The 25,125-nt window shown below is 35.8% G+C and overlaps 1 protein-coding gene across 2 annotated transcripts in view; it reads left to right on the forward strand.

The window, feature by feature from the left end:
* Positions 1-25,125, forward strand: part of LOC148954103 (metabotropic glutamate receptor 8-like) — a 437,295-nt gene that overhangs the window by 279,862 nt on the left and 132,308 nt on the right. For both annotated transcript variants that reach the window (XM_089085905.1, XM_089085904.1), the window contains exon 12: positions 24,087-24,591. In XM_089085905.1, coding sequence (XP_088942031.1) covers positions 24,087-24,591 — 505 coding nt within the window. The remainder of the gene's footprint in view (positions 1-24,086; positions 24,592-25,125) is intronic.

The raw sequence follows: 25,125 nt of genomic DNA on the forward strand, positions 1-25,125 counted from the left end.
AAAACATAGCATACATTAAATACGTAATCTAACTTAACCTAGGTACCTTCCCCCCCCAAAAAAAAAACACTTTAAATATCGTATACACATTTATTATACATTGTATTTTTCTACAGCGGTGTCTTGTATCATCCCGTTGAAAAACGGGTTTTTCAACGCCTCTCGAGTTTGAGATATAAAAAGTCCGGTTAATAGAACAGTAGCGTCTTCTATAAATTTCTCTTACTCTCATTTTCGCAAAACTCATCTTTGCTAAATTATCCCTCTCTTATTGCAAGAGAGGATCAAAGTCAATCATCCGTTTGCTTCATAGAATTCTTTTTAGCACCGAACTAAGCTTACTTATCAACGTTTCCATAATATTGACCTGAGTCGGCACTTCTCTTTTTATGAACTGATATGATAAAGAGCCTTGAAATAGGTAAAAACAGAAACTGAATATGTTCAATTTAGTGGAAAGTAATTGAATGATTTGCGACTGATTTGAAAGGATGATGCAAGAAAGTCTGCTGAGGTTTTTAAGGGAATGTCACCCCCCTACAAAACATTTATATTGGAGGGAGGGGGAGCGAATTAAAAAAAAGGCACATAAGTGTTCTATATTTAAGGATTTGATATTATTCTACATGAGAGGATTTAATATTTACATCCAAGACATTAGCTGAAGAGCAAAGCCAAAAATAGAGGTTTATAGTTGATTTAAGCAGTGGCCTCAATTCACGAAAAGGGTAGGGGGGGGAATGCATTTCTTCTAAATCTAGGGGGTAATTTTTTTTTCAATGAAAACACGAACAAAGACACTTTTCAATAAAAATACCAAAAATAAGTATTTTCAAAATTTAAGGAGGGGAATCTAGGGGGCATATGTTCCCACTGCCACCTTCCCATAAGTATAGTCCAAGGTACTATTTCTACGACGCCCCCGTACCAAACAGGTTTTTCTGGTAGGTAAACATGTCATTACACCTTTGCCAAGAGGAACGAGTACAACTTGATTGGTGATTAGGATTTGAATAAAAGGAATAGTTTTCTTTACAATTCATATTAGTAAGAGAATTGAATTCAAAGAGATTAGTTTTTTTTTGAGTGGATATTAGTGGAGAAAAAAAAAATTAGTGGTACATTTACACTATTGTAGATTAATGATAGAACTGACAGCAGCAGCAGCAACGATATACAAGTATCTAATGTGGCTGTGGAAATAACTGCTGGCTGTAGACTGTTCCTTGAATGGGACATTATGTATGCGAGATATGTGATATCATTAAGCAAATTTATGAAGGAGGAGCAGCTGTGTTTTGCTGGAAAAGTAAACATTCTCCATATAAATAAAATTCGGTCAGCATTAGATGTCCTATCGAAATATATTGATGAGAACAAAATGCATCAGTGAATATTATTATTGTAATTATGTTCAATAAAAATGTTTCTAAATCAATGGTATTTTTTTTTTCTATAGTAGACTAGCGTATATTTTTTAGAGTACAAAAATTAGATTCGGTTTAGTCTGAAGTTGGTTGTGAGAGAGTTAGGACACTAAGAAATGGATAGATTCAAGAAAGATTGAATCATGATGAATCTAATTCTTTTTTACACACATTTAGTTCTAGATGATGATTTTCTAGAGTTGTCTATTCAAAGGAAGATATTTTCTAGAGGAATGCTTGTCGATATAATGAAAACTGATTCTCCATCATTAGACTATTGTATGAAACTTCTACATCGTGGTCCAAATGCATTTACACAATTTATTTATATATTGATAACGACGATAAAAAATTATTTTGTTTATTTTATTTTAAAAACTAGTTTTTATAAATTTTTGACTTTTTTTTTTCATAATAAATATTATTCTAAAGGATGATTTACTCCTCTCTCTCTCTCTCAGACAATTTTTTTTTTGTTGCTAGCTCAGTTTAATTTTTGCAGTGAGAGCGTTAACACATGACAAAATGTTCCATACATGTCCGTTATGTATGTACTCACTGGACAGCTGGTCATCATGCGAGAATTGTACAATGATTGATGATTATGATGAAAAGTGTATATTATGCAACCCGTGTAAAGTGCATAGAGTGTATGCTGTGCAAATAAAATGATTTACTTCATTTCTTAAATAGTTGGTTGACTATTATCATATATTTTACCTATGCTCCAATTGCCATTATTATAAATGTAATCAGTGGGAGAATACATATACCGGTCTGATTGGAAATAATCCTGACCGTGAGTTTAGTTTACTGGTACGAGATTAGTATCGTCGTGGCTTTAGATTGTTCTGGGAGGAGGAACCGGGTCAACGATTCAACTATCGGAACAACAAAAGAATATGGTTTTTACGTCATCGTTGTGAAGACTCTGGGTGTTATGATTATAAACCCACTGATTTTTATTTGGCTGTGACGGAATGTGATTCGACACTTGAGGACACTGTTTGTGAAATTGCTTAAAATAGGCAAATTTAAACATGTGAATTCTATAGAATGAATGAGAATAGTATCATTGACTATACAAAGAGATATGACAAGAGTGAAATCACACTCTACTGTAGAAAATGGGACCCTGACATTGCACTACATCAGGATCAGTACACTGTGAATTCAGATAATATACCTGCACTAGTTGTTGCCGACAAATACGTAGTAGTAGTAGTGGATGAAATCTAAAGAGTAGAAAAGTCGTTTGATCATTTATCTATTTTTATTCTATTAATAAACAATTTAACATATATCTTTAGAACATTTTATTTTGAGTGCACTAAAATCAATATTAAATACACTTGTAAGTATATTTTCCACTAGAAAGTCGTTCAATTGAGGTAAGTCAACGTATATGTTGAGAAACTGCTTGTAGGTGTAGCCACGACATCTGAATATGAAAAAGAGTAGTGCATGAAAGCCAATTGTCTTAGTCTTTAAATCGTTTACTCTTAGTTGATTTTGATTAATAGTTTACCCCCTGCTTTCAATAAAGTTGCTGATGGGAGTCGCATTGAATTTATACGATAGTACAAGATGATAAAACAATTCAATATTCGTCGATGTTTGAAAGATACATAGCCCCTAACCTGTCTTCAAAGTCGAGGGACTGCTATTAACATGGATTAGAGTAGTGTTAAGACTTGGAATTTTTTCAAAGAAGTCAGAGGGTATTCAATAGGACTTGTACTGGGACATGTATCGATCCATACTAAATACGTTGATTGTTTGGTTTGTGTTCATGGTGCTAGGTCTAGTAGTACACTGCCGTCGGGCGTGATTTCCCAATAGGTTTCAAATTGACTCAGTGATATTAGCGTGATACTCTCACTCAGAGCATTGGCAAATGTATACTCTAAAAGTACATTCCCTGTTCGTACTATGGTCATATCTTGCATGCCTGACAAATCCAAAACAATAACCCCATGATTTTTTGAAAACATTGAATCGGTTATTCCATTTTCAAATAGTTGAGAGTCATGATCTAGCTATTGTATGGTCAACTCGTACAGAGTTCTATAGGAGTTTTTGTCAAATGATAGTGTGTACAGTGGAATACCATTCACTTTACACACACGACTAGATAGACCAAAAAAATTAAAATCATGTGGTGATTCAGTCCAGGATCCAACGGCACTGCCACTCTTCACAAACGCCAAGCCAATTTTGATGTGATTTCTCCATTGATAAATGATGAATCGCTATAGCTACGAGAGCTAGTGGCAATGTGACGTTGATTGGTGATCCTATGGGGGACAAGAAGTTTAATGTTGGTACCATTGGCTCTTAGCTTCTCCACCGCCATTGCAACAGAGCTCATAACTTGTTGTTTTCGGATCTGGAGAATTGCCGATGTGATTATAACATTTGCATCGGGTGCTGCAGGAAGTGTTTTTCTCAAAATGAAATTTGATGGGGCCATCTGTAACTTTATGTCAATCTTAACATTGGGGGGTAGCCATTGTGATATATTGAATATCTCATGATTTAATTTTCCAACTAGATGATACTCCTGGGTCACTGCAGTAGTCAACTCACCGTCAGTATCAACACCTGTTCGATATTCATAGCCTAATGATTGTCCTCTCAACTCCGTTTAAGCCTTTGGCGTCATCATCATAAATTGTATGTAGCTTGCATAGTTGGATAAATTATTGCTAGTGCTCACCAATGTTTCATTAATAAATACATTAATTTGTTTGAATAGGTTGTGTAGAATACAGCTTTCATAGGAGAGACCATCTCCGGAATTTGGAGTTGTATCATCTTACTTTTTCTTCAGTACAACATTTAAATCAATAAATGTTGACGACAAATCAATGAAATAGTCTTCATTGGAAAATATTTGAAAGTGTATATTGTCCGAGAGGGGTTGTTGAGGGTGAAATTGTTCATAGTAGCCATACTTGACACTGACATCAACATTTTCAGCATTGAATAAATTCAATGAGGAACTGATTGATGGATATGATTCCTTGTGGGGGAGATAAGTCATCTTAAGCGAAGAAATCCTTCTTTGATCTAACAATCTTTTTCTTTTTCTTCTTGTGCTGCTGCTGCTGCTTATTGGCCTTCGTTGTTTTATTCCTCAAAGTACTTGTTGATCTCCTTTGCTTCCTGCCTGGGAAAAGACTGATGATTGAATGACACGAACGCATCCTTTTAAACCCCTCCCCATTTTGTCAAGATTTTAGTTGCTCATCAATGGCTTTTGCTGAATATCTAATATTTTCCTTAAAACTCTCCTTGAAATTCTTGCCCGACCCCCAGTCCTGTAGTGTGGAGGCAGCAAAATTTGATGTAGCAGGTACAAGATATTTTCTGGCAAGGGGTAGTGCAGAACGAAATAGCCTAGAAAACCAGCGACCAAGGCCGTAGCCTGACAGGGTAATACAAAAAGGGGAGTTTTCCACGCACGGGCATATGCGTCGTTGAATCAAAACGTAACCATAACAGGCAATCTTGGGGTAGACAACACGTATTCTTCTTCTATATCTCATTTTTTTAGGTGATAATAAAGTCGTTGTCGTTGACCCATGTGAGACCATTACAATTAATAAAAGCCAATACTTGCTAAATTTATATTTGATAAACAAAATCAGTTTTTATTTTTAAATTAAAGAGTTACAAATAGGAAGTGTTTACGGGAATATACTGAAGATGCTTTATATTGTAGTGGTGAACATGTTCTTGATTGTTTTTTCGTTCAAGAACTCGTAGGAGGGGAACATTTGAATTACCAACACGAGATGTTTCCACAAATGAAGCGTAGAGAAATATACAAGTGTCGGTGGAGAAGCTGGGTGCATAGTCTGCATAGATAACACGGTCACTACCACTGAAATTTTCTGTCTTAATAATACGGTTTTTAAAACCAAGAACCTCACGTAAATTCTCATTGAGGAAAATTCTTTCTTTCTCAAATGGATTGGTAATATAAATTATCCTTTGTTCCGTCGAGTAATTGAAAGTGAAACCGCCTTTTTTTCGACTTGCAATTTTTTTGTTGATAACTCAACACAGTTCTTGCATGTTATTGTATTGCATGTAGGGGATGTTAGCAATAGGGTACTCATTAGAGTCAAAAGTTGCCATTACACCCTCATCACCGAATTCAAACGTTCTTATTTTTATTTTATATTTACGGTCCTTTATCAGGATATCATAGGTATTGTTGAGAAGGCTATCGATAAGAGCGCCTTCATACACACCGTCAAATTTCATGGTAGGGGAGAGTTTTGTCCAAAAATCACTTGTCCTATTCAATTCGTTGTAGAGAGGATCGGAAACGTTGGAAATGAATGTTACACAGAAATCATGGCGCATTGTCAATATCTTCAAAAACGATCCAAGAATCAACATCAGAGTTTTATCCTAGCCACTGAATAAGTAACTGTTTCATACACCTGCGAGGACGTGTCTTTAATATCTTTTCAATTTGATAGATTTCACTAGCATTTTTATCTTTTTTCAATTAAGAGTCATAAAATCCACCGAGAATCTTCATCTTTGGTATCACGCAGGCGATAAGTTATGGGTTTAGTGTCTAGGATTTTTGCCACTTTAAAAAGTTCAGTGGACCACAAGTAAGTCCCCTTTTCAAAAACATTAGTTTTTCTATTAATTTGAACCGTATCATGAACCTTGAATTTAATTTTCTTCTTCTTGACTTTTGATTCAATGGGATATTGTTTAAGAAAGGTGTCAATTGTATTATGATCCGAATGATGAACTTCCGCTGGTGTAGAGTTTGACAATGATTGATGAGGTCGTTGATTATAAATCAACATGATTTTATCCAGATCATGAATAAAAGCCGGCGTATTTTTCAATGTACAATATTTTAAAATTAAAAGTCGAATAGTTCTTATCAATCATTCGGCCAATGCAGCTTTTATAGGACTATGTTAATGATAGAGCAGTGTGCTTTATTTCTCTAGTACTTTTGCAACATTAGAATTAACAAATTCACTACCATGATCCGTTTGAATTTTTTTTATAAATACTTTCAATGGCCTGAGCACCTTCAACACCTCTCTTTGATCGCAATGTAATTGCATATTCATAACGACTATAAACACTGATTACAAGTAGAATGTACTTGTACGGTGTATTGTGACGTCTTTGAAGCTCATCTAGAGTCAGAATATCTGCTTGAATTATATGCAATGGGTAAAAGGCTTTAGTTTTTCGATATTGATTGGCACGAAGTCTATGATTTCTATGCAGAGTGTAACTTGGTTCATTTTGTAGATAGTCTTGTACACTTTTAGTGCGAACACCCGTGACTTTGGAAGGAGTTGTGGGGGAACTTAAACTCCCCGCCTCGCCAATATTTTCATAAACAACTTTCAGAACTTCAGCCATTTTGAACTTAAACACGTTGTTTAACGTCCGCTACCCTTTTGTATACGGGCTACTGGTGGTGGTGGTGGTGGTGGTGGTGGTGACGTTGACTTGATACGTCTTCGCTTTTGTCTAGCTATCAGTGGTGTGCTAGTATTTTCCAAAATTGATTTAAAATCTTCTTCTTCAAGTTCATCTTTGAATTTTGATTATGATGATGATGATTCACGGTCATTTATTTTTTTTAGAATTTTTCTATTGACAATAATACTTTTTGGGAAGTTTAATGTATTTATAAATTAGTATATACGATTGTAAAATGATAATATTAATTTAATATTTTTAAACATGTCATAAATTAAATAAAGTATATTATATATCTTGCCCTGAATTATAATCCTTTCCCCATTGCTCTCAACTTGAATTTGATCACTTTCCAAGAGATAGATTAGGAGTCGTTTAATTTTTTAACGATATTAGTGGGGTATTAGATTTCCAAATTTCAATAAAAATTAATACAAGTAATACTTCTTTAATTTTGTTACACCAGCAGCAGCAGCAGCAGTAGACTATTGAGAAGGTGATTCTTTTTTTTGGAGATCAGCAGCAGCAATGGGCTTTGATTAATATTGTTTGTCCACTCGGCGAAGTGCATCTTCAAGTAAAATCAGTTTTTATCATCATAAATAGTTTCAATGTAGAGAAATTGACTCAGATTGTCCTCAAAGTGTTCGACGGGTGAGAGAGAGAGTTCTATTGGAGTCAATTTATAGGGTTTTGCCATTCTCACTAGAGAAAACTGTTTACAAGTCCTGCAATTATTGGCAGTAAAAGTGTGAAAAAGCTAACGCCCGCCTGAAGAAGACGTTTTTTTTAAAAATTATTTACTTTATTTTTATAGGCTCATGTAAGTGCAATGGAACAATGTTGCCTCGCCTGTTGCTTAAATACTTATGGCAGTTGAACATTGTCCGCGGTCATATTTAAACAAAGTTCAGATATTAGATTAATGAATTCATTGTCAATATCATGTTTGAGTATTGCCTTCCTAAGCTGAGGTTTTGAAGTGCTTAGAACTGAAAACAAATGTCTATTTTCATGTAGTTTTTTCAGTGTCATGATAGCGACTAAAAGGTCTTTTTAGTGTTCACCGGGAGATACACTGTAATGTCATTGTCGAAAATATATGTGACTACACGTAGATCCTTGGTTGTATTTTGATTAAGATCCAATAGGATATAGCCGTGGGGTTTATTAGTTGCCTGATTGTATGCTGAGAGCAAAAATTTAGGGGCGCCTCGATAGATTTGTTTATTGAGGGTTATTAGCGAGCTAGAATCACAAAAAATTCTTTATATGATATAGTAGGTGTAGTTCAAAGCAAGTGTTCGCAGACATGTGCTCTGATGAAAAAGATTGTGTCGAACTAGAGTAACGGAAATCTGTTCATTATGAGAGCGAACAGTAAACAATTGTAGCATTTGCTGGGACCATTATTCTATATATTCAGCCAGATCGTCAATGATCAGCCAAGAGTTTGGTTCAATAATGTTGAAAACATCAAGTCCCTGTATGAATTGTATCTGCATTGATCCCGGGGTGATGGTGGGAGCAATTGCTTTTATTTTATTGTATGACTCCTGCCAAATACTATAGCAATAGTAGATTTTTTTTGGCTTTTCCGCAAACATTTCATCACAATTTTTTATTATTTTAGTTAAAAGTGTTTTTTTGCCCGACATTGAGGGCCCACACAGAAACGATCTGAATGGTGTTTTAAATTGATACATGTTCCTTTCAACAGTTCACCTGGACAACTAACTGTAGACTCTAATTGTCTAATGACTAAATAATTTTTCCCTACTACTACTACTCTGTTCTTCAAGAAGACAAAGACAAAGACTAATAAAGAATCATATTTTTTTCTTTTATTATATGCACATAAAAAAAGTAACAATACATTGAAAAAAAAATACTTTTTTAAATTTATTTATAATAAAAAATACAACAACAACAACATTTACATAGGTATACACACAGAGAAAAAAAAACACCTTTTTTGTTTTTTATTTATAGAGAAAAAAAAAAAATTAAATTAGAGAGAGCACTTTAAAAAATACACTTTTTAAATTTATTTATAAAAAAATACTACAACAGCATTTACATAGGTACAGAGAGAAAAAACACTTTTTTTGTTTATTTATAGAGAAAAAAACATTAAATTAGAGATGGCACTTCAAAAAAAAAAAAATCTGCTCTAAGTCCAAAAAAAAAGATAACTTTGGTGACGGTGCGCCCCCCGCGCTGGCGGTGGCCGCCCCCCCCCCCGGGCCGCGAGGCTCCCCCCCCCCCCAAAGGCCGCGAGGCCCCCCCCCCAAAGGTTTTTAGGAAATTATTTACAGGACTTTATTTAAACCGAGACTTTCCCTGTGGGCAATACATTCGGTCCGGTCTGAAGTTAAATAGTGTCCAAGGGGGAGGGTGGTCACACCATCTTGACAAACATAGACCTTGTCGGAAATGGTACTCATGGCTATTTTCTCTATATTTACAGTATAGTTCCTGTAGTTCAATGAACTAATTGCCAACAATTTGGCTCGTGGAATTGCATTTTCAACAATACAATTCCTATAAATGTTCATGTCGAAATTCTTGTCCACAAAGCGCGTGGGTGCTCCTTTGCAACGTTTCTTGATTTCTTCGTCGTATGTCTGTATAAAGTACACCTTCGGACCTACAAACATACCACGGGAAATCAAGTCGCTACCCGTTTCAGATTTAAAAAATAAAAGCTGATTGGGCGCCCGACGTTTTACTAGCTTTAGGGTAAAGATCACCACACCAATTGTTGTAGTCCATCCGTGAGCTGATGATTTCAACGAACTACAAATCATCTGTTAGATTTGATGTTTTTAGTTATAAACGTAGTGCCTTTTTGTTCCTGTCTCAGATCTCTCCGTTCCCCTTTTCTAGCGAGTGGACAATATCCACATTGTCGTAGTGTCTCCTCTTGTGCCAGTTATAGATCTCCCGTAGCGCAATGCCTACTGTCCTCTGTGTATGCAGGACCCGGCGTCTTTTTTCCTATTCAATAGTACCATGTCCGGGCCAATGATTGTAAAGGAAGTGTAATTGGGATCGGCAATAATTCGAGCACATTGTTCTGGATCGGTCACAACGTCGAAACGATTCCTATCATGAACACCCTCACTAATGGTGCCGAAAGCAGAATTCTAAAAGAGTATCCCTTTTTTATTCATCTTTCGTCTGTGCTTCGGATCATTTGCTGAAAACAGTATCAACAAACATCTTTAAATCGTGTTTTTTAATAAAAACGAGAGCTAGCTTAAAAGGCGTGACTTTTAAAAAGTTTCTAAAAATAAATTTTATTTATACTTGATGTAAAACTATGTTTTTTTTCGTCAGAAGGTAAACAATAAGTTTTTGTTTTTAAGGTGACCAATGCAATCTATCAACTTCGACTAAATACCTATTGCGAGAACTCAAAGAGTCCTTTGTCACAGGTCTATTGATACACGGGAAAACAAAATCCTTTACTGAATCGTGAAGCTCGACTGGTATCTCTCCATCAATTTCAAAAAACCATCCATCCGGCCCAGTCTCCTCAACACTGTTAATGTTGGGGAAATTGGGACCTTGAGAGTCATCGAGCCATTTATAGTCGCCGCAAGGTAGTGCATATTTGGAGATGGCCGAAGGGTAGAGAGAATTCATATCGAGGAAAACTGCATTCAATTTTGTCCCCGTCTTCTCTCCTGTTGGATCAGTTTCCAAGATACGGTCTCCGTGAAAAACAAAACCCCCCCTCATTGACCTCTCGATGAACAGATGCTGATCAATGTCAGTGATTAGCCCAATTTTTTCCCCACTAATTTTCAGGATGAGGTCCATCACTAGATGAGGCGAAGAAAAATAATATCCCAAATCAAGATTAAAGTCCTCATAGATTTTATCCGTATTTTTACACATAATGTCTAACAGAGTTAACACGTCCCTCGACAAATACAGCTTGCAGTAGTCAAACCCATTTTTACATCCTCCCTCTGCCCAAACTTTTTTAGCAAAACTATATTCTGCAGGGATACACCTACGATCGTAAAGACTGTCAAAAAACAATTCAATCCCGGGATTCGTCTCATTGGCAACTATCGAAATGGACACATAATAATCATAAAGATAGAGGCCCTTGACCGTTAACAAATCGTATAAATCATTTGGAAATTGTTGATTGAGAAGGGGGAAAGCATTGCAGCCGTCATCGTTTTTCTGCACTTGAATTAAGTCGCTCAATGATTTGGGGAAAAAACTTTAGGAATATAAAAAGCGAATTTTATTCGTGTACTCAACAACGGCTTCAAAAAATGTCAACATAAATTCCAAAACAATCAACTTTTCTGTAGAGATATGTATTATTTTGTACGTAAAGTTGTCTATCACCCATGCATCATCAGCATCATCCACTGTTCCATTTCTTTGAAGATGTGCCAATGCAGGTAGCACAAACTTCAGATCGTAGTTAGAGTTATGTATAATAACCTGTAGAAAAAGTTGATGTTTAATTTATAAATTGTGAGAATTATGAGCCCACCCCCAAACGTTACTTTTTCATGTTGAATTGGGGTCAATAAGGTGATGTGGTACTGCACCACGTTTTTTGGGTCTAGGGTACTCCTACAAATCCAGCCCTTTGTTCCCTTTTCCAACGTCAGCTGCTTTTTATCTGACAATTTCATCGGATAATTAGTATGACGTAATCGTGAAATCGCCCTGTTGTCGTTTTTATTAAAGAAACCAATAACTTTTCCATACTGCCCTCCTCGGCCATAGTTAAAAAAAACTCTTCCAATAGCATTTTATTGTTGGCGTCGCGACCGGCATGTGCGTAGGATCACGCAACTAGTTTGTGTTCCTTGACTATATTTGGCCTTGATGGGTCCGATACGTCAACCAGTCTTGTTTCACAGTCTAAAGACATTTTATCAGATTGCAGCAGGGAATTTTGAAAATTTTTAAATTGTAAAATGTCTTTGCCTTCTACCGGCATTTCAATTCTTTGATTCCCATGAATTTTGCAATGTCCCATGTGGTCCGAGAACGTTCGCTCAGATCTAAATGGGGAAAGGCACATGGGGCAATAGAAACGTTCTCCTTTGGTCTTGCCTTGACAGAGGAGTCGACTTATCGCTGTAACGGGGAAAAATGACCATAAGAATTTACATCTTTGGGAGGTTGGTAAATAACCCATACAAAATTTTTTATATTTTCCACCATCGGTGTCCTCACTGAATACAAAACCCCTTTTTTATTTGTTTTTTCCCCCCATCTACAAATTCCGTGTCATACTGGAGTACACCCCCCCCCCCCCCCAGAAATTAAGTTTGTTTTTAAAATATGATTATTTATTTAAAGGACACCGGATATTTTCCCTCTAAACAGTCAAAATTTACTTTAGTGAAATTTTTCCCACCGTTGCGATCAAGTCGGTCAAAATTTTTCTTTATGGACGCATTTTATATTTTTCGAGTAGTTACCACCAAAATCGAGGATTTGTAAAATTGAAGCCCTTTTTAAAATGTAAAACTTGGAACTCATTTGGTCTTCAACCAATCCGGGTGAAATTGTTATTCGTGCCTTCGCCCTCAACTTAATCTCAAGTTTTTTTTTAATAATGCCGAGATTCAGACCAATTCGTTAAATGTATTCACCTTTTGACAAACATCCCCTATAGATCATTTTGAAAAGTTTTTAAATTATTTTTTTTACAAATTATAAAATGTTTTATTAGATATATTTTAGACCTGTGTTGAATTTCTTGTTATTGTTCGAAAATTTAAAATTAAACATTTTAATGGATGTCCCCTGGTGTCGATAAATTTTTTTATATACTGATGCTTTAATTCCCCCCGACCCCCCCATGTATGGAGTAGACTCTAAATAATTTCTAGAATTTTGTGGATATAACTATGGAGATCATTAAGGGGATCATTTAAAATAATGTTCGCGTTTTACTCGGGACGGCTAAAACCTAAACTGTACGTTTGCAAATGGTCTAAAGCAGATTCAAACAGATAAAAATCAGGCAATTCCGGGGACGTAGCACTATTTTCATGTCCTGACCCTGCTTGTTCAGGACTCAATTCACTAATAGTAAATTTCTGGTTAAGAATGTCCCCGGAAAAATGAGCTGCTGTTGTATTACTACTACTACTACTACTACTACTATTAAGTGGAATGGTGGAGGAGGGTGACAGAGAATTTTCAATAACATCACTCCCAGTCTGTTCAATCACATTGGGGGGATGTGACATGAGGTTTCCTAGTACATATTCCAAGGTGTTTGGGGACAATTGATCGAGCCAGCCTGTATTGTCCTCTGATGGAATTTCGTTATGAGGACCCGGTTCAGATTTACTTGTAACATCACTTAAATATTCACGCATGAAACTATCTGCCCACTCTGGGTCCTCAAGCTTGTCAATATCACAGCTTAATTCCTCCAGGCTGGCCATTTCCCCAAAAACATCATTAAGGAATCCCTCATGCCACTCCATATTATCTAGAACCAGTGTAGGTTCATCCCTGAACTCTGCTGGTGGTGACAGAAATGGTACTGTAAATATACTTGTTTCATCACTCGATGATGCCGCTGGGAATGCTATATTTTTAATCTGTGGAAAAAAAAAGTTTTATTTTTTTTTTATGTAAAATAATCATTATTTTATAGTTAATAAACTTTGTCAATTTCTCATAGTCATTGTCCCACCACCACCTGAACAATTAAAAGAAGAAGAAAAAAGAAAAAATTAATGGTTTTATTCCCAAAATTTTTTTTTTAAAATAAAAATGCAAAATATGGGTCCAATTCGATTGTTTGAGCCTCTTCATTATAACTGTCAAGGAAATTTGACCATTGTTCAACTGACGCAGTATGCCGTATGAACACTTGATCCTTGGCTTCATTTAAAGGACACGAACCCCATATTTTAACGGTTACAGGTGCTTTTACTTTCTCAATAATCTGTATTTTCCTGTTTCTTTTGCCAGAGGATTTGTTTGAAGTTGACCTGGGCTAAATAAATGTTTTTTAAGAGAGAAGAACTTGTTTTCTCCATTCATATCAACAATTAAAGTGTAATTAAAATTTTAGATGGTCCTTTTTTTTTAGAGATCCTTTTGTTTTTTGGTCCTTTTTTTTTGAAAAAAGGACCAAAACCATGAAAGGACCTTTCATGGTCCTTTTTTTTTCTAGAATTGGCCATTAATAAGCTCTATTTTATTTTGGGTTCCCCCGCCAGACCTGTTGAAAAAAAAAAAAAAAAAAAAAAAAAAAGAACAAGATATAACATTAATTGATAACGATGAAAATAAATGGTTTTTACTTTTTTCTCCGGGAGGGCATGTAAATTCCCTGTACCAGGTTTTTGACATTTTTTTACCCGGGGTACACTTTTCATTTTGATCTGATGCCATTTTCGAGGGGTTTGAGGCTTTTTTCGAAATTACCGTACATTTCTTTTCGCAATAAACTTTTACTTTAAAGACAAACCGAAATAGTAGCTACCGTTCCTGAGTCAGTGTCAGATAGGAATTTTTTTACACTAGGCAGTTTTTTCCTAAACATGTTTTAGCTATGTGCCTGAGAAAATTTTGTCTTATTTTTGAAAATATGGATAGAAACAAATTATGTATATACTTAAAAATTCTGACTGGACTTCTATATCTGAGCTCCTTTGCAAAACTTGAAGGGGGTCGAGCTCACAATCTTCAGTAGGCTGAGCTGAGACATTGGATAAAGTAGTCCATTCCCTTTTCAACTTCCTTCCAGTTGCCATGGAGCTAACGCGGGTGTCAGATGGCTCTGTCACTCTAAGTTGGGTGCTCGATGCATGGTCCAGATCGTGTGTATTTTTTCCAGTGAATTTAATAACAGACGCTCTTGCGCCCTGTATTAATGAAGGTTCGCCATATCTTGCTTTTTTTTTCAAAAGGGGGATAATTGTACGTCTCTTCCTCCTTAAAAAAAAAAGACAGAAAATTTAGCATGTAGCAAAAATGCATTTTAGTTTTTTTTTTTGGAAAATAATTCAGTTTATGTTAGACATCTAAAGTAGTGTAAAAAACATCTTGATTTCAAAATCAGGGGTTTTGATAGTGGGATGGAGGGCCTTTTTTTATAAACTGCCCCCCCTCCCCTATGAGATAATAATGCCCTTCAAAAAAAAAGGATAGTTAAGCTAAAATTTTTTTTTTTTAAATTGAGTTATAAGGTAACAAATTTTATTTTTTTTGTAAATGGGGGGGGGGGGTGAGGGTTTGAACGCTTTATATATATTTAGCTCTTTAAGCTTGCAAGCTACCTACTGAGAAAAACTGAAAAATAGTTTTATTTTCCTTTATTATCAAAATAAAATACTCATTGTTACAAATTTAGATTTTTTAGAATAAGAACAGATTTGTTTTTATTATTCAAGATTATTCAGTCACAGAAACTTCCTTCAGCGAGCTTCCTCTTTGTATACTCAAGCGTAAAATTGTTACTAATCATGCGGTTATGAACATTTTTTGTGAAACTTAAAGTCAATTTAGTCAGAAATTATTAAAACTCTTTGGTATAACAGCCTTTTTTCTCTTTAAACTATCAGATTTCAATTAAATGTAGACAGAAATAGAAATTTAAGAAGTTGAAAAGTTAATTAACATGGCTCAGTCAATCCCCGTAAGCAGCATATATTCTAAATTGTTTTTGATTCTTCTTCTAAAGACGAAAAGCATCATTAGCCTACTATGATCTAAAATATCACTGAAATACATTTTCCAGCAGTACATGATAACGAGCTATAAGTAAGGAAAAAACCGAAACTCAAAAAAAGGAAGCTTTTGTAACAATTAATACGTTAAAAAAAATCAAAATTTTATTCTAATCCCAAGTTACCGATCGAGTCTTTTTAATATAATAATGAGAATATTTTTACTCACCAGAAATTGCATAGAATTATCCATTTTTTCTATGTAAATGTTTTTTACAAAAAATACTTGTAGTGCTATCTCGAATAAAACTATTCAAACTGATGGAGAATCAAATTTGAAATCTGAATATATACAAAAATAATTGGCAACTAAAAAGAGTCATCGGTTTTCTGGTTTAACACTAAAACAGGACACTGAACTTTGAAATTGCGTAAATCCTCTTGACAAAGAGTGTAATGACCGAGTGTAATGACCTGTTTACCTACCAGAAAAACCTGTTTGGTACGGGGGTCTCGTAGAAATAGTACCTTGGACTATACTCCCATAAAAGTGAAACTACTGGAATCAGGTCTTGCAATTCTAGAAACATAGCTTTATTACCCAGACAAAAAAATGTCCAACGAAGTTTCAAGTGTACATTTGCATGATGAATATGTTTTAAGTTTTAAGTGCACATTTGCATGATGAATCATATAATGAATATAAATATATATAATGAGTCGAAGGAAATAGGCTTGAGATTGTCTTTACAGGATTTCAACTCTTGTTGATAGAAGAGCATTGCCAAGTACTGAAAACCATGCTGAGACCAAGGTGGGCCCAGGATTGCACAAAGCCTCCATTTAACTGTAGGTTCCAGGGACTTCTTGATGTCCAGTTCTTAAGCGCTTCGATGTAGACTTGACAAAATGTGTTTGTTTCTGTCCCGCACTGGTATCTGGGACCATTGCTTTTCCTGAGACCAAAACAATTTCAATTATTTAAAGAATATGAAAATTGGAACTTGGAATGTTACGACGTTAAAAAACAACTATCGCATTTTGGATAAAGTATTTAGACGATTCAAACTAAACTTTTTAGAGGTTTCATTTCTCAGGAGTAGGAAGCATGAAATTGGGTGATATAGAATTTATTTTTTCAGGCAGGAAGGATGGGGTACATAGACATTGAGTAGGGCTCATGATGAATAAGGAAGCGGCTAAGTCTTGTTTAGTCTGGGAAAGTATCAATAATAGAATACTGATCACTCATTTTATGACCAAAATGCTCAGGGTATCAGTTATAGTAGCATATGCCCCTGTAGAGGCGACTGACGGAGATTCTATTGACTCAGGTGAATTTTACTTACAATTACAGAAGCAAATAGATAGGGTCCCAGGCAGAAATATTGTGTTTTTATTAGAAGATTTTAACGCCCAGGTTGGTAGAAATAGGGATAGATGGTATCCTAACCTATGTAAATTTGGTGAAGGAAAGGAAAACAGTAATGGCTACAGACTGCTGCAATTTCGTAGGAATAACAATCTATTTATAACCAATACAGTGATTCGTCATGAAATGACCCTTAAGTTAACTTGGTATTCACGTGATCGTATGACAGCAAACCTTATTTATTATGTTATTGTAAACCGAAGACTGGCAGGACCAATACAAGATATTGGGTGCATAGGAGTGCTGTTATTGATGCTCAAAAGTAAAGGTCACCATCTAGTAGTGTCTAGGGTTAATTTACAGCTGAAATTTTGGAAGGGTAACTACCTCCTGGGAAGTTATGATGTTGGTAGACTCAAGGATGAGAATTAGAGAGATACTTTCCAGGAACAGTTGAATATTAAACAAAAGAGTTTAAAATTTGACAATGTAGAAATTGGATTGAATAATTTTAGGAAAACAATTTGTGAAGTTGCTGATGGTGCCTGAGGGAAATAAGTTAGGAGTGCAGCTAGATATATTAGTGAAAAAGCTTGAAGTTTAATAGAGAGGAGCAGGGGACTGTACAAAAATTATCTGAGTGATAGAGCAGATGAAAACAAGAGGAATGTAAAGAATGGGGAGAAAGCATTAAAATATGAACTAAGAAGGTGTGAAGTGGAGACCATAAATAAAATTGCCGAGGATCTGTAAGATGCAGCTAGACGGCATAATAGTAAAATATTGCACTTGCATGTTAATAAATCCGGACTTGTTCCAGTTAAAGATAGTGTTAAACCGAGATAGAGTTACAGGAAAAGATATAGAGGAAAATGAAAAAATTTGTGATACCTTGGATGTGAAGGAAGATATATTTTATGAAGAAGGATTAGTGACAGGACTAAAAGGATTAAAAATAATAATGCCCCAGGTGCTGATACTTTGGTAAATGAGTTTCTTGAGTAGCTTATTAGAAATAAGTTACTGCAGATTATGAATATGATATTTGAAATAGGGGAAGTACTTAGCGATTTTAGGAAGTAAAAAAAGTAGTAAGGTAAGTACGACGGCATTGAACCCTTAAGGTCCAAACCAAAGATCTCCGTTTAGTAGAGAGGAGAAGCAAAATCGTAATTTTAGGAAACCCCTAGGGTTTCCCTAATTTAGGAAACCTTAATTACACCACTTTATAATAAAGGTGATAAGAGTGAGTGTGGTAATTATCGAGGCATTAACTTGGTCTCTGTAGCTAGCAAATTACATAGTATTATAATACTTTTCTAGACTGAGAGATGCTGTAGACAAAGTGATAAGAGAGAAACAATGCGGTTTAGAAAGGGTAGAGGATGTGTCGACCAAATTTTCACTCTTAGGTTAAAAACTGAGAAGTGTCTGAGTTATCAAACACCTCTGGTCCTCAGTTTTATATATTATGAGCAAGTGTTCGATTCTGTTGATAGAAAAGCCTTAGCGAAGGTCTTATCCTTGTATGGTATACCAGACAAATACATTAAAGGGATTGGTTCTATTTCCGAGAATAACACTGCTGCAGTTAAGGTAGGATATGAGGTTAGCAGCTGGATTTGTATTAAATCAGGAGTTAAGGAGGGTTGTGTTCTGTCCCCTTCGTATGGATCATTTTTTGGACTTTGTCTTAAGGAGCACAGGAAAGGCAATGGGAGAACACGGAATCAAATGGAGAGGAAAAGCTTTCCTGGACTTAGACTATGTTGATGATTTAAGCATACTTGATGAAAGTGTGAGCACAATGAATGAACTTTTAGAGGTTTTGCGACTTCAGGAGTTCGAAAATTAATGTTAAGAAGACTAAGTCGCTAAGGTTAAGAATATATGAAGATGAAACGGTGACGTTGGGTAATGAAAATATTGATCAGGGGGACAGCTTCACTTACCTTGGTAGTATTAGTGGTAAAGACGGTGGGAGCATTGAAAATGTTAAGAGCAGAATAGCCAAGGCTCAGGGTGCTTTTTCACAGTTGAAAAAGCTTGTAGAATAGGAAGATAAGTCTGCAAACCAAGATTGGAATATTTGAAGCTACAGTGACGACAGTGGTCGAATATGGTTCTGAAGCATGGGCGCTCCGAAAAGCGGATGAAAATTTGCTGGATGTTTTCCAGAGAGAAGCCGGGTACTCATCGTTCTGGGTACCCGGCAGACTGACCGTATTTCGAGCATTGGGCTGTACGAAAAGAGCGGTTGAATCCCTCTTTCTAGGGCTATAATAAGAGAAAGCTTGAGATGGCTTGGGCACGTTCTGCGGATGTAGGATGACAGATTGTTGAAGATTGCCCTTTTCGGCAAACCGTCTAGAGCTAAACGTAAAGCAGGTTGTCCACGATTGGGATGGGAGGATGTCATAAAGAAAGATTTACGGGAAATGGGAAATTCCTGAGAGGACATAAAGAGGGAGGCTTTGAAGAGATTGGAATGAAGGTTAGAGCGTGTGAAGCTGTGTTGGCCTCTGGTTGCTTGCTGCTGCGGTGAGTTGTTAGTAGTAGTAGTAGTATGAATAAAAAAACTCGCTTTTTCCCATTAGCTGGCTTTGAGAGTCGATTTGGCTTTTTCTGGTACCTAAAAATTTTTGACAATGGATTTAACTGGTTTTTATAAAACTAGTCACTGAATTTAATCATATAAAATTAGTAGTTAAACTAAATTTGGTTCTTGGGGGGGTGCTACCTGTTCATCTAACCGTCACAAGCACTAAACATCATATGTTCGACAAGGAAAATCCGTCAGAACATCGACCCGTCAGGACATCGACAGTCATAACATCGACACGTCAGGACATTGACAGTGACAATCGCTACCCGTCAGAACGTCGACAGTCATAACATCGACACGTCAGTTCATCGACAGTCACAATCGCTAGCCGTCAGAACAACGACAGTCACAACATCAACACCCCATAATATCTAAAAAATTTTTTTAGATGTTATGACGTGTCGTTGTTATAACTGTCGACGTTCTGACGGTTAGTGGTTCCGCTGGATTTTCGTTATGTAAAAAAATTTATAAGTTTATATAATAGTATCAAGTATATAACAGCTTAGAAACAAATGTCGACTATATGTTTGCACATCAGGAAGAGGAAAAAAGAAGAAAAAGCCTCAAAAAGTATCGTGGGGATAATGACACCATCACATGTACCATGTTCGATACCCTGGGGAGGATAGATTTAAGCCTCTACAGGCAAAAAGGTGTAATTTTGTATTTTTCCCGAGAAACATGGTTACGAGCAAAGTTTTTTTTTCGGGGGTGGAGCTATCGAGTTAGTGGTCAGTGGAATATAAGAAATGGTTTATTTGGACAGAAAGAGAAGCTCTAGAGTCCTTATTAAGTTGAAAAAGAGATTGCGCCACAGTAAAATGATAATTTCTGGCTTTTTGGTCACAAAACGAAAGTTTTGGATCCAAGAGAGCAAAACTACGATTCAGTGAAAATTATTACTTCCTGTCGAAACAGGAAGCACAGTATATTTTCGTAATTTTGCCATTACCAAGGCTTACCTATTTACATGATGATAAGGTTTTTAAGGTGGTATATTTCCATTAGTGTTAATGTGGAACATATTAAGAAGAGTAATGCACCCTTATTTTTGGCGTTTTTTACATTAAAAACGAGCGGTAAAGCATAGAATATATTGAATACGTAACCTAACCTAAACTAGGTACCTCTTCCCCGCTAAATCCTAAAAATTTAGATTTTATGAAAAAAATTTAGATGTTATGACTGTCGACGTTCTGACGGTTAGTGGTTCTGACGGATTTTCGTAATGAAAAAAAAATTTTGATTTTATGAAGTGTTGATGTTCTGACGGGTAGAGATTGTGACTGTCAATGAACTGACGTGTCGATGTTATGACTGTTGACGTTCTGACGGGTAGCGATTGCAACTGTCTATGTACTGACGTGTCAATGTTATGACTGTCAATGTCCTGACGTGTTGATGTTCTGACGGATGTATTGTTAATGTTATGACAGATTTTTTTAATGTCCTTACGGTAGTGGCCCTGACGTGTCGATGTCCTGACGCCTCCCCTTCTTCGGTACCATAGTCGTGCCTCTTCGGATCTAAAGTCGGCGCAGCGGCTTGCTAATTTCTATATAAGTATGTAAATGTCTATATAATTCAATATAAATAACTGCTAGTCAGTTTTCTTATAAATTTGTTTGTCTATTTACCTGGAGGATTTAGCTTTGTAGTGGGCAAAGTTTTTTTCCACATCTTTAAGCTACTAAAATACAATCATAACTCAAACTCAACATTTTTCTTTGTGGAATCAGACCGAGTTCTAATTCGTGAATTGGGTAAGGTATTCAGAAGCTGTTTTCTAAATTTTTTTTTCATAGCAAAAGTGAACTCAATCCCTTCAACTCCTTTTCTTTTTCTTCTCGGGATACCACAATGGTTTAATGCCCTTACTATATAAGATCTATCAAACAGTTCGTGATAACGAACTGTAAGTAAGGAGCGACCCAGCTCAATGGTAACCGAAACTCTAAAAAACGGAATTTTGTTACCAATAGATACATCAAAAGAATCAAATTTTAATGCTGATTCCAAATATATAAGTTTCATCAAGTTTAGTCATACCTATCAAAAGTCACGCGCCTGAAAAAATTTGGCAGATTTTAGCAAAAATGGGCAAAGACCCTCTAAAAGCTATAGAACCTTAATAAAAATCACACCATCGTATTCAGCGTATAAGAGAACCCTACTGTAGAGGTTTCAAGCACCTATCTACAAAAATATGGAATTTTGCATTTTTTGCCAGAAGAAAGATCACGGATGCGTGTTTATTTTTTTTGTTTTTTTTTCCAGGGGTGATCGTATCGACCCAGTGGTCCTAAAATATCCTGGGAGGACTCATTGGAACGGAAATTAAAAGCTCTAGTGCCCTTTTTAAGTGACCAAAAAAATGGAGTGCAACTCCATTTTTGGAGTTAGCCATTTTTGAGATAGCCATTTTGTTCAGCATGGTCGAAATTATGATAACTATGTCTTTTAGGATGACTTAATCCCCCGAAGTCCCCGGGGGGGAGGGATGAAAGTTATGAACTTTACCCAATGTTAAGTTGTAGTGTTGGTTATTGGGAAGTATGCAGACGTTTTCAGGGGGGATTTTTTCTGGTAGGTGGGGGGGGCGGGTGGGTCGGGGGCTATATGGGAGGATCTTTCCATGAAAGAATTTTTCATGGGGGAAGGGACATTGCTATGAAGGGGGTGTCGGATTTCCCATCATTATTAAAGAAAAAGATCAGAAATTAAATTAGAAAAAACAAGTTTTTCAACTGAAAGTAAGGAGCAAAATAAAAACTTAAAACGAACAGAAAATATTATGCATATGATTGGGTTTACCCTCTAGTCAATACCTCGCTCTTTAAGCCAAAGATTTTTTAGTACTTTCATAAGAGCTATTTATTCTAATTAAGGGCCTTAGTGATTAAGGGGTCATATTTAAAGAATTGGAACAAAATTCGAACTTTGGCTTAAAGAGTAAGGTATTGACTAGGGGGCGAACCCCCTAATATACGTATTCAATATTTATGAATATAGAAGTTCGTTACGTAAGTTAATTCGTAAGTTACATATATTTATTACTAATAAAAACGTTTGTAAATAAAATTAAACAAGTTTCGAGAAAGCCACTTAACCAAATAAAAGTAAAATTAATATACAAGTTTTGTTTTAATTAATCCTATACGGTGAGCCAAAATCAAAACCTGCATGAATTCAAAAACGTTCAAAAATTAAATAAAAAATACAAGTTTTTTTAACTGAAAGTAAGGAACCACGTTAAAACTTAAAACGAACAGAAATTATTCCGTATATGAAAGGGGCTGTCCCCTCCTCAACGCCTCGCTCTTTACGCTAAAGTTTGACTTTCTCCCGACTCTATTTTTTTAAACAATAAAAAAACGTTAGCGTAAAGAGCGAGGCGTTGAGGAGGGGACAGCGCCTTTCATATACAGAATAATTTCTATTCGTTTTAAGTTTTATCGTCGTTCCTTACTTTCAGTTAAAAAAAACTTGTTTTTTTATTTAATATATAAAAGTATCGACGCTTGAAATAAAGAGTAATTATTTGCACTTACGAGCTTTGGCATCGTGTATCTTAAAAGCTATTTTTCTGGACTTGTTCCCCTTTAAGAATGTACAAGCAAACTGTTATTACTTATGGCTAAAATTTTCGTTTTACTTCAAAATGTGGTTTAATAATTTAACTCTCAAATAGCGTAACGCCAGGTTTGTCAGATTTCCTCTTGAGGAATAAGTTGAGGAGAAGAGAATGAAGTCAAGAGCTATTTTCACCGTTATATTTCTAGCACAGAGAAACCGAGAGTTTATTTCTAAAAAAAAAAAATGCAAAAAAAAATGTGTACAAAGAATGTCAAAATATATAGCACAGAGAAACTGAGAATTTACTTATAAAAAAGGCTGTGAGCACAGAACGCCAAAATGTCTATCAAAGAGAAACAACGAGTTCACTGGTAAAAAAAAATGCTGTGAGCACAGAATATTTAAATGTTTAGTACAGAGAAACACAGAGTATACCTGTAAAAAAAAGTTGCGAGCGCAGAATGTAAAAATGTCTAGAAGCAGAGAGTTTAGTTGTAAGAAAAGCTGTGAGCAGATAATATCAAAATTTCTAGCACAAAGAAACGGAGAGTGTAAGAAAGGTTGCGAACACAGAGTGTTAAAATACCTAGCACGAAGAGTTCACTTGAAAAAAATGTTATGAGCACAGGTTTTCAAAATGTCTAGCACAGAGAAAAAGAAAGCTTACTTGTAAAAATTGCTGTGCCTAAGAGCTTTTCTTTCTGAACTGCCTTGACTTTTTGCGGAAAAGAGCCAATTAGATTTCGAATAATATACGTTCGTCTTACAAAACAAGTTTATCAGGTCCCAGGTCGAAATATTTTTAAGGCAATCCGTTTTAAAAAGTTTGACTCTTCAAGAAAAGAAAAACACATTACAAAAATAAACTAATGGAATTAAAGCAAACTTTTAGCACTGTGGAATAGGATAGTAATCCCTCTTTTTCTCTTTCTTTCTAGGATCAGTGCTGCTGGAGTTGCGTTTTATGCAGAGAGGACAGTTACGTGTTCAATGACACTTGTGTAACATGCAATCCAGGCTATGCCCCAACGCTAGACCGTTCAACTTGCGCAAAGCTGCGTCCTGAGCACTTGACATGGGAGAATCCATGGGCTATAGTGCCATTAGTGTTTTCTGGGCTAGGAGTAGTAGCAACAATTTTCACAGCTTTTGTGTTTCTCCGTTTCCATGACACGCCTATCATAATGGCTTCTGGTCGTGAATTATGTTACGTCCTTTTAGCTGGAATTCTTTTTTGCTTTCTGATGTCACCCGTGATTTTGGCAAAACCTACAGTTGCAACGTGTGGATTTCTAAGATTAGGTCTTGGGTTGTGTTTGAGTATTTGCTACAGCGCCATATTTACAAAGACAAACAGAATTTCAAGGATTTTTAATGGTGGAATAAAAGGTGTGAAGAGACCCTCTTACACCTCACCAAGATCTCAGATCGTTATTTGCTTTGGTAAGCAGTTTTATCTTTCAATTATTCCTCGATAATTGAATAATTCTTTGGTAATTCCTTCGGCCAAAGAGAAAATCAGGTCTTCTCCGAATGGGGTGGGAGGTCATAAGGAATGATTGACTGAAAATTGTAATTTCTTGGGAGGTTGTAAGCAGGAAGGCTTCAAATAAATTGGGATAAGAGAGGACTGGAGGGGTGAGCGTAGATGTGCTGGCCTCGGACAGCTAGGTACTGCTGTGAGTAGTGGATTGTAGTAGTGTTCCTTGATATGCGTTTTAAAGAGACTTAATAGAAGTAATTGTCATTTCTTCAACGAAAACGTGTGATTCGGAAGCTCTGTAAATTCAAAATGCTTGTTAAATAAGCCTTTTCAGAATCCAGTCTAGTCAGTGTGATTTTTATTTTTTATTTTTTTTTAAGTCTTTGGTTACTTCTTAAATTTAAGCAAAGAACCGGAAGGGGGTATAGCGTTATCGAGTTGCTTCTTTGTTAGTATACAACATTAAGCCATTTTAAGAAATTCCGCAAAACAAC

The sequence above is a fragment of the Artemia sp. Qi Xiang Cuo genome, chromosome 3 (genome assembly GCF_049724085.1).
Source record: "Artemia sp. Qi Xiang Cuo chromosome 3, ASM4972408v1, whole genome shotgun sequence".
Taxonomy (NCBI): domain Eukaryota; kingdom Metazoa; phylum Arthropoda; class Branchiopoda; order Anostraca; family Artemiidae; genus Artemia; species Artemia sp. Qi Xiang Cuo.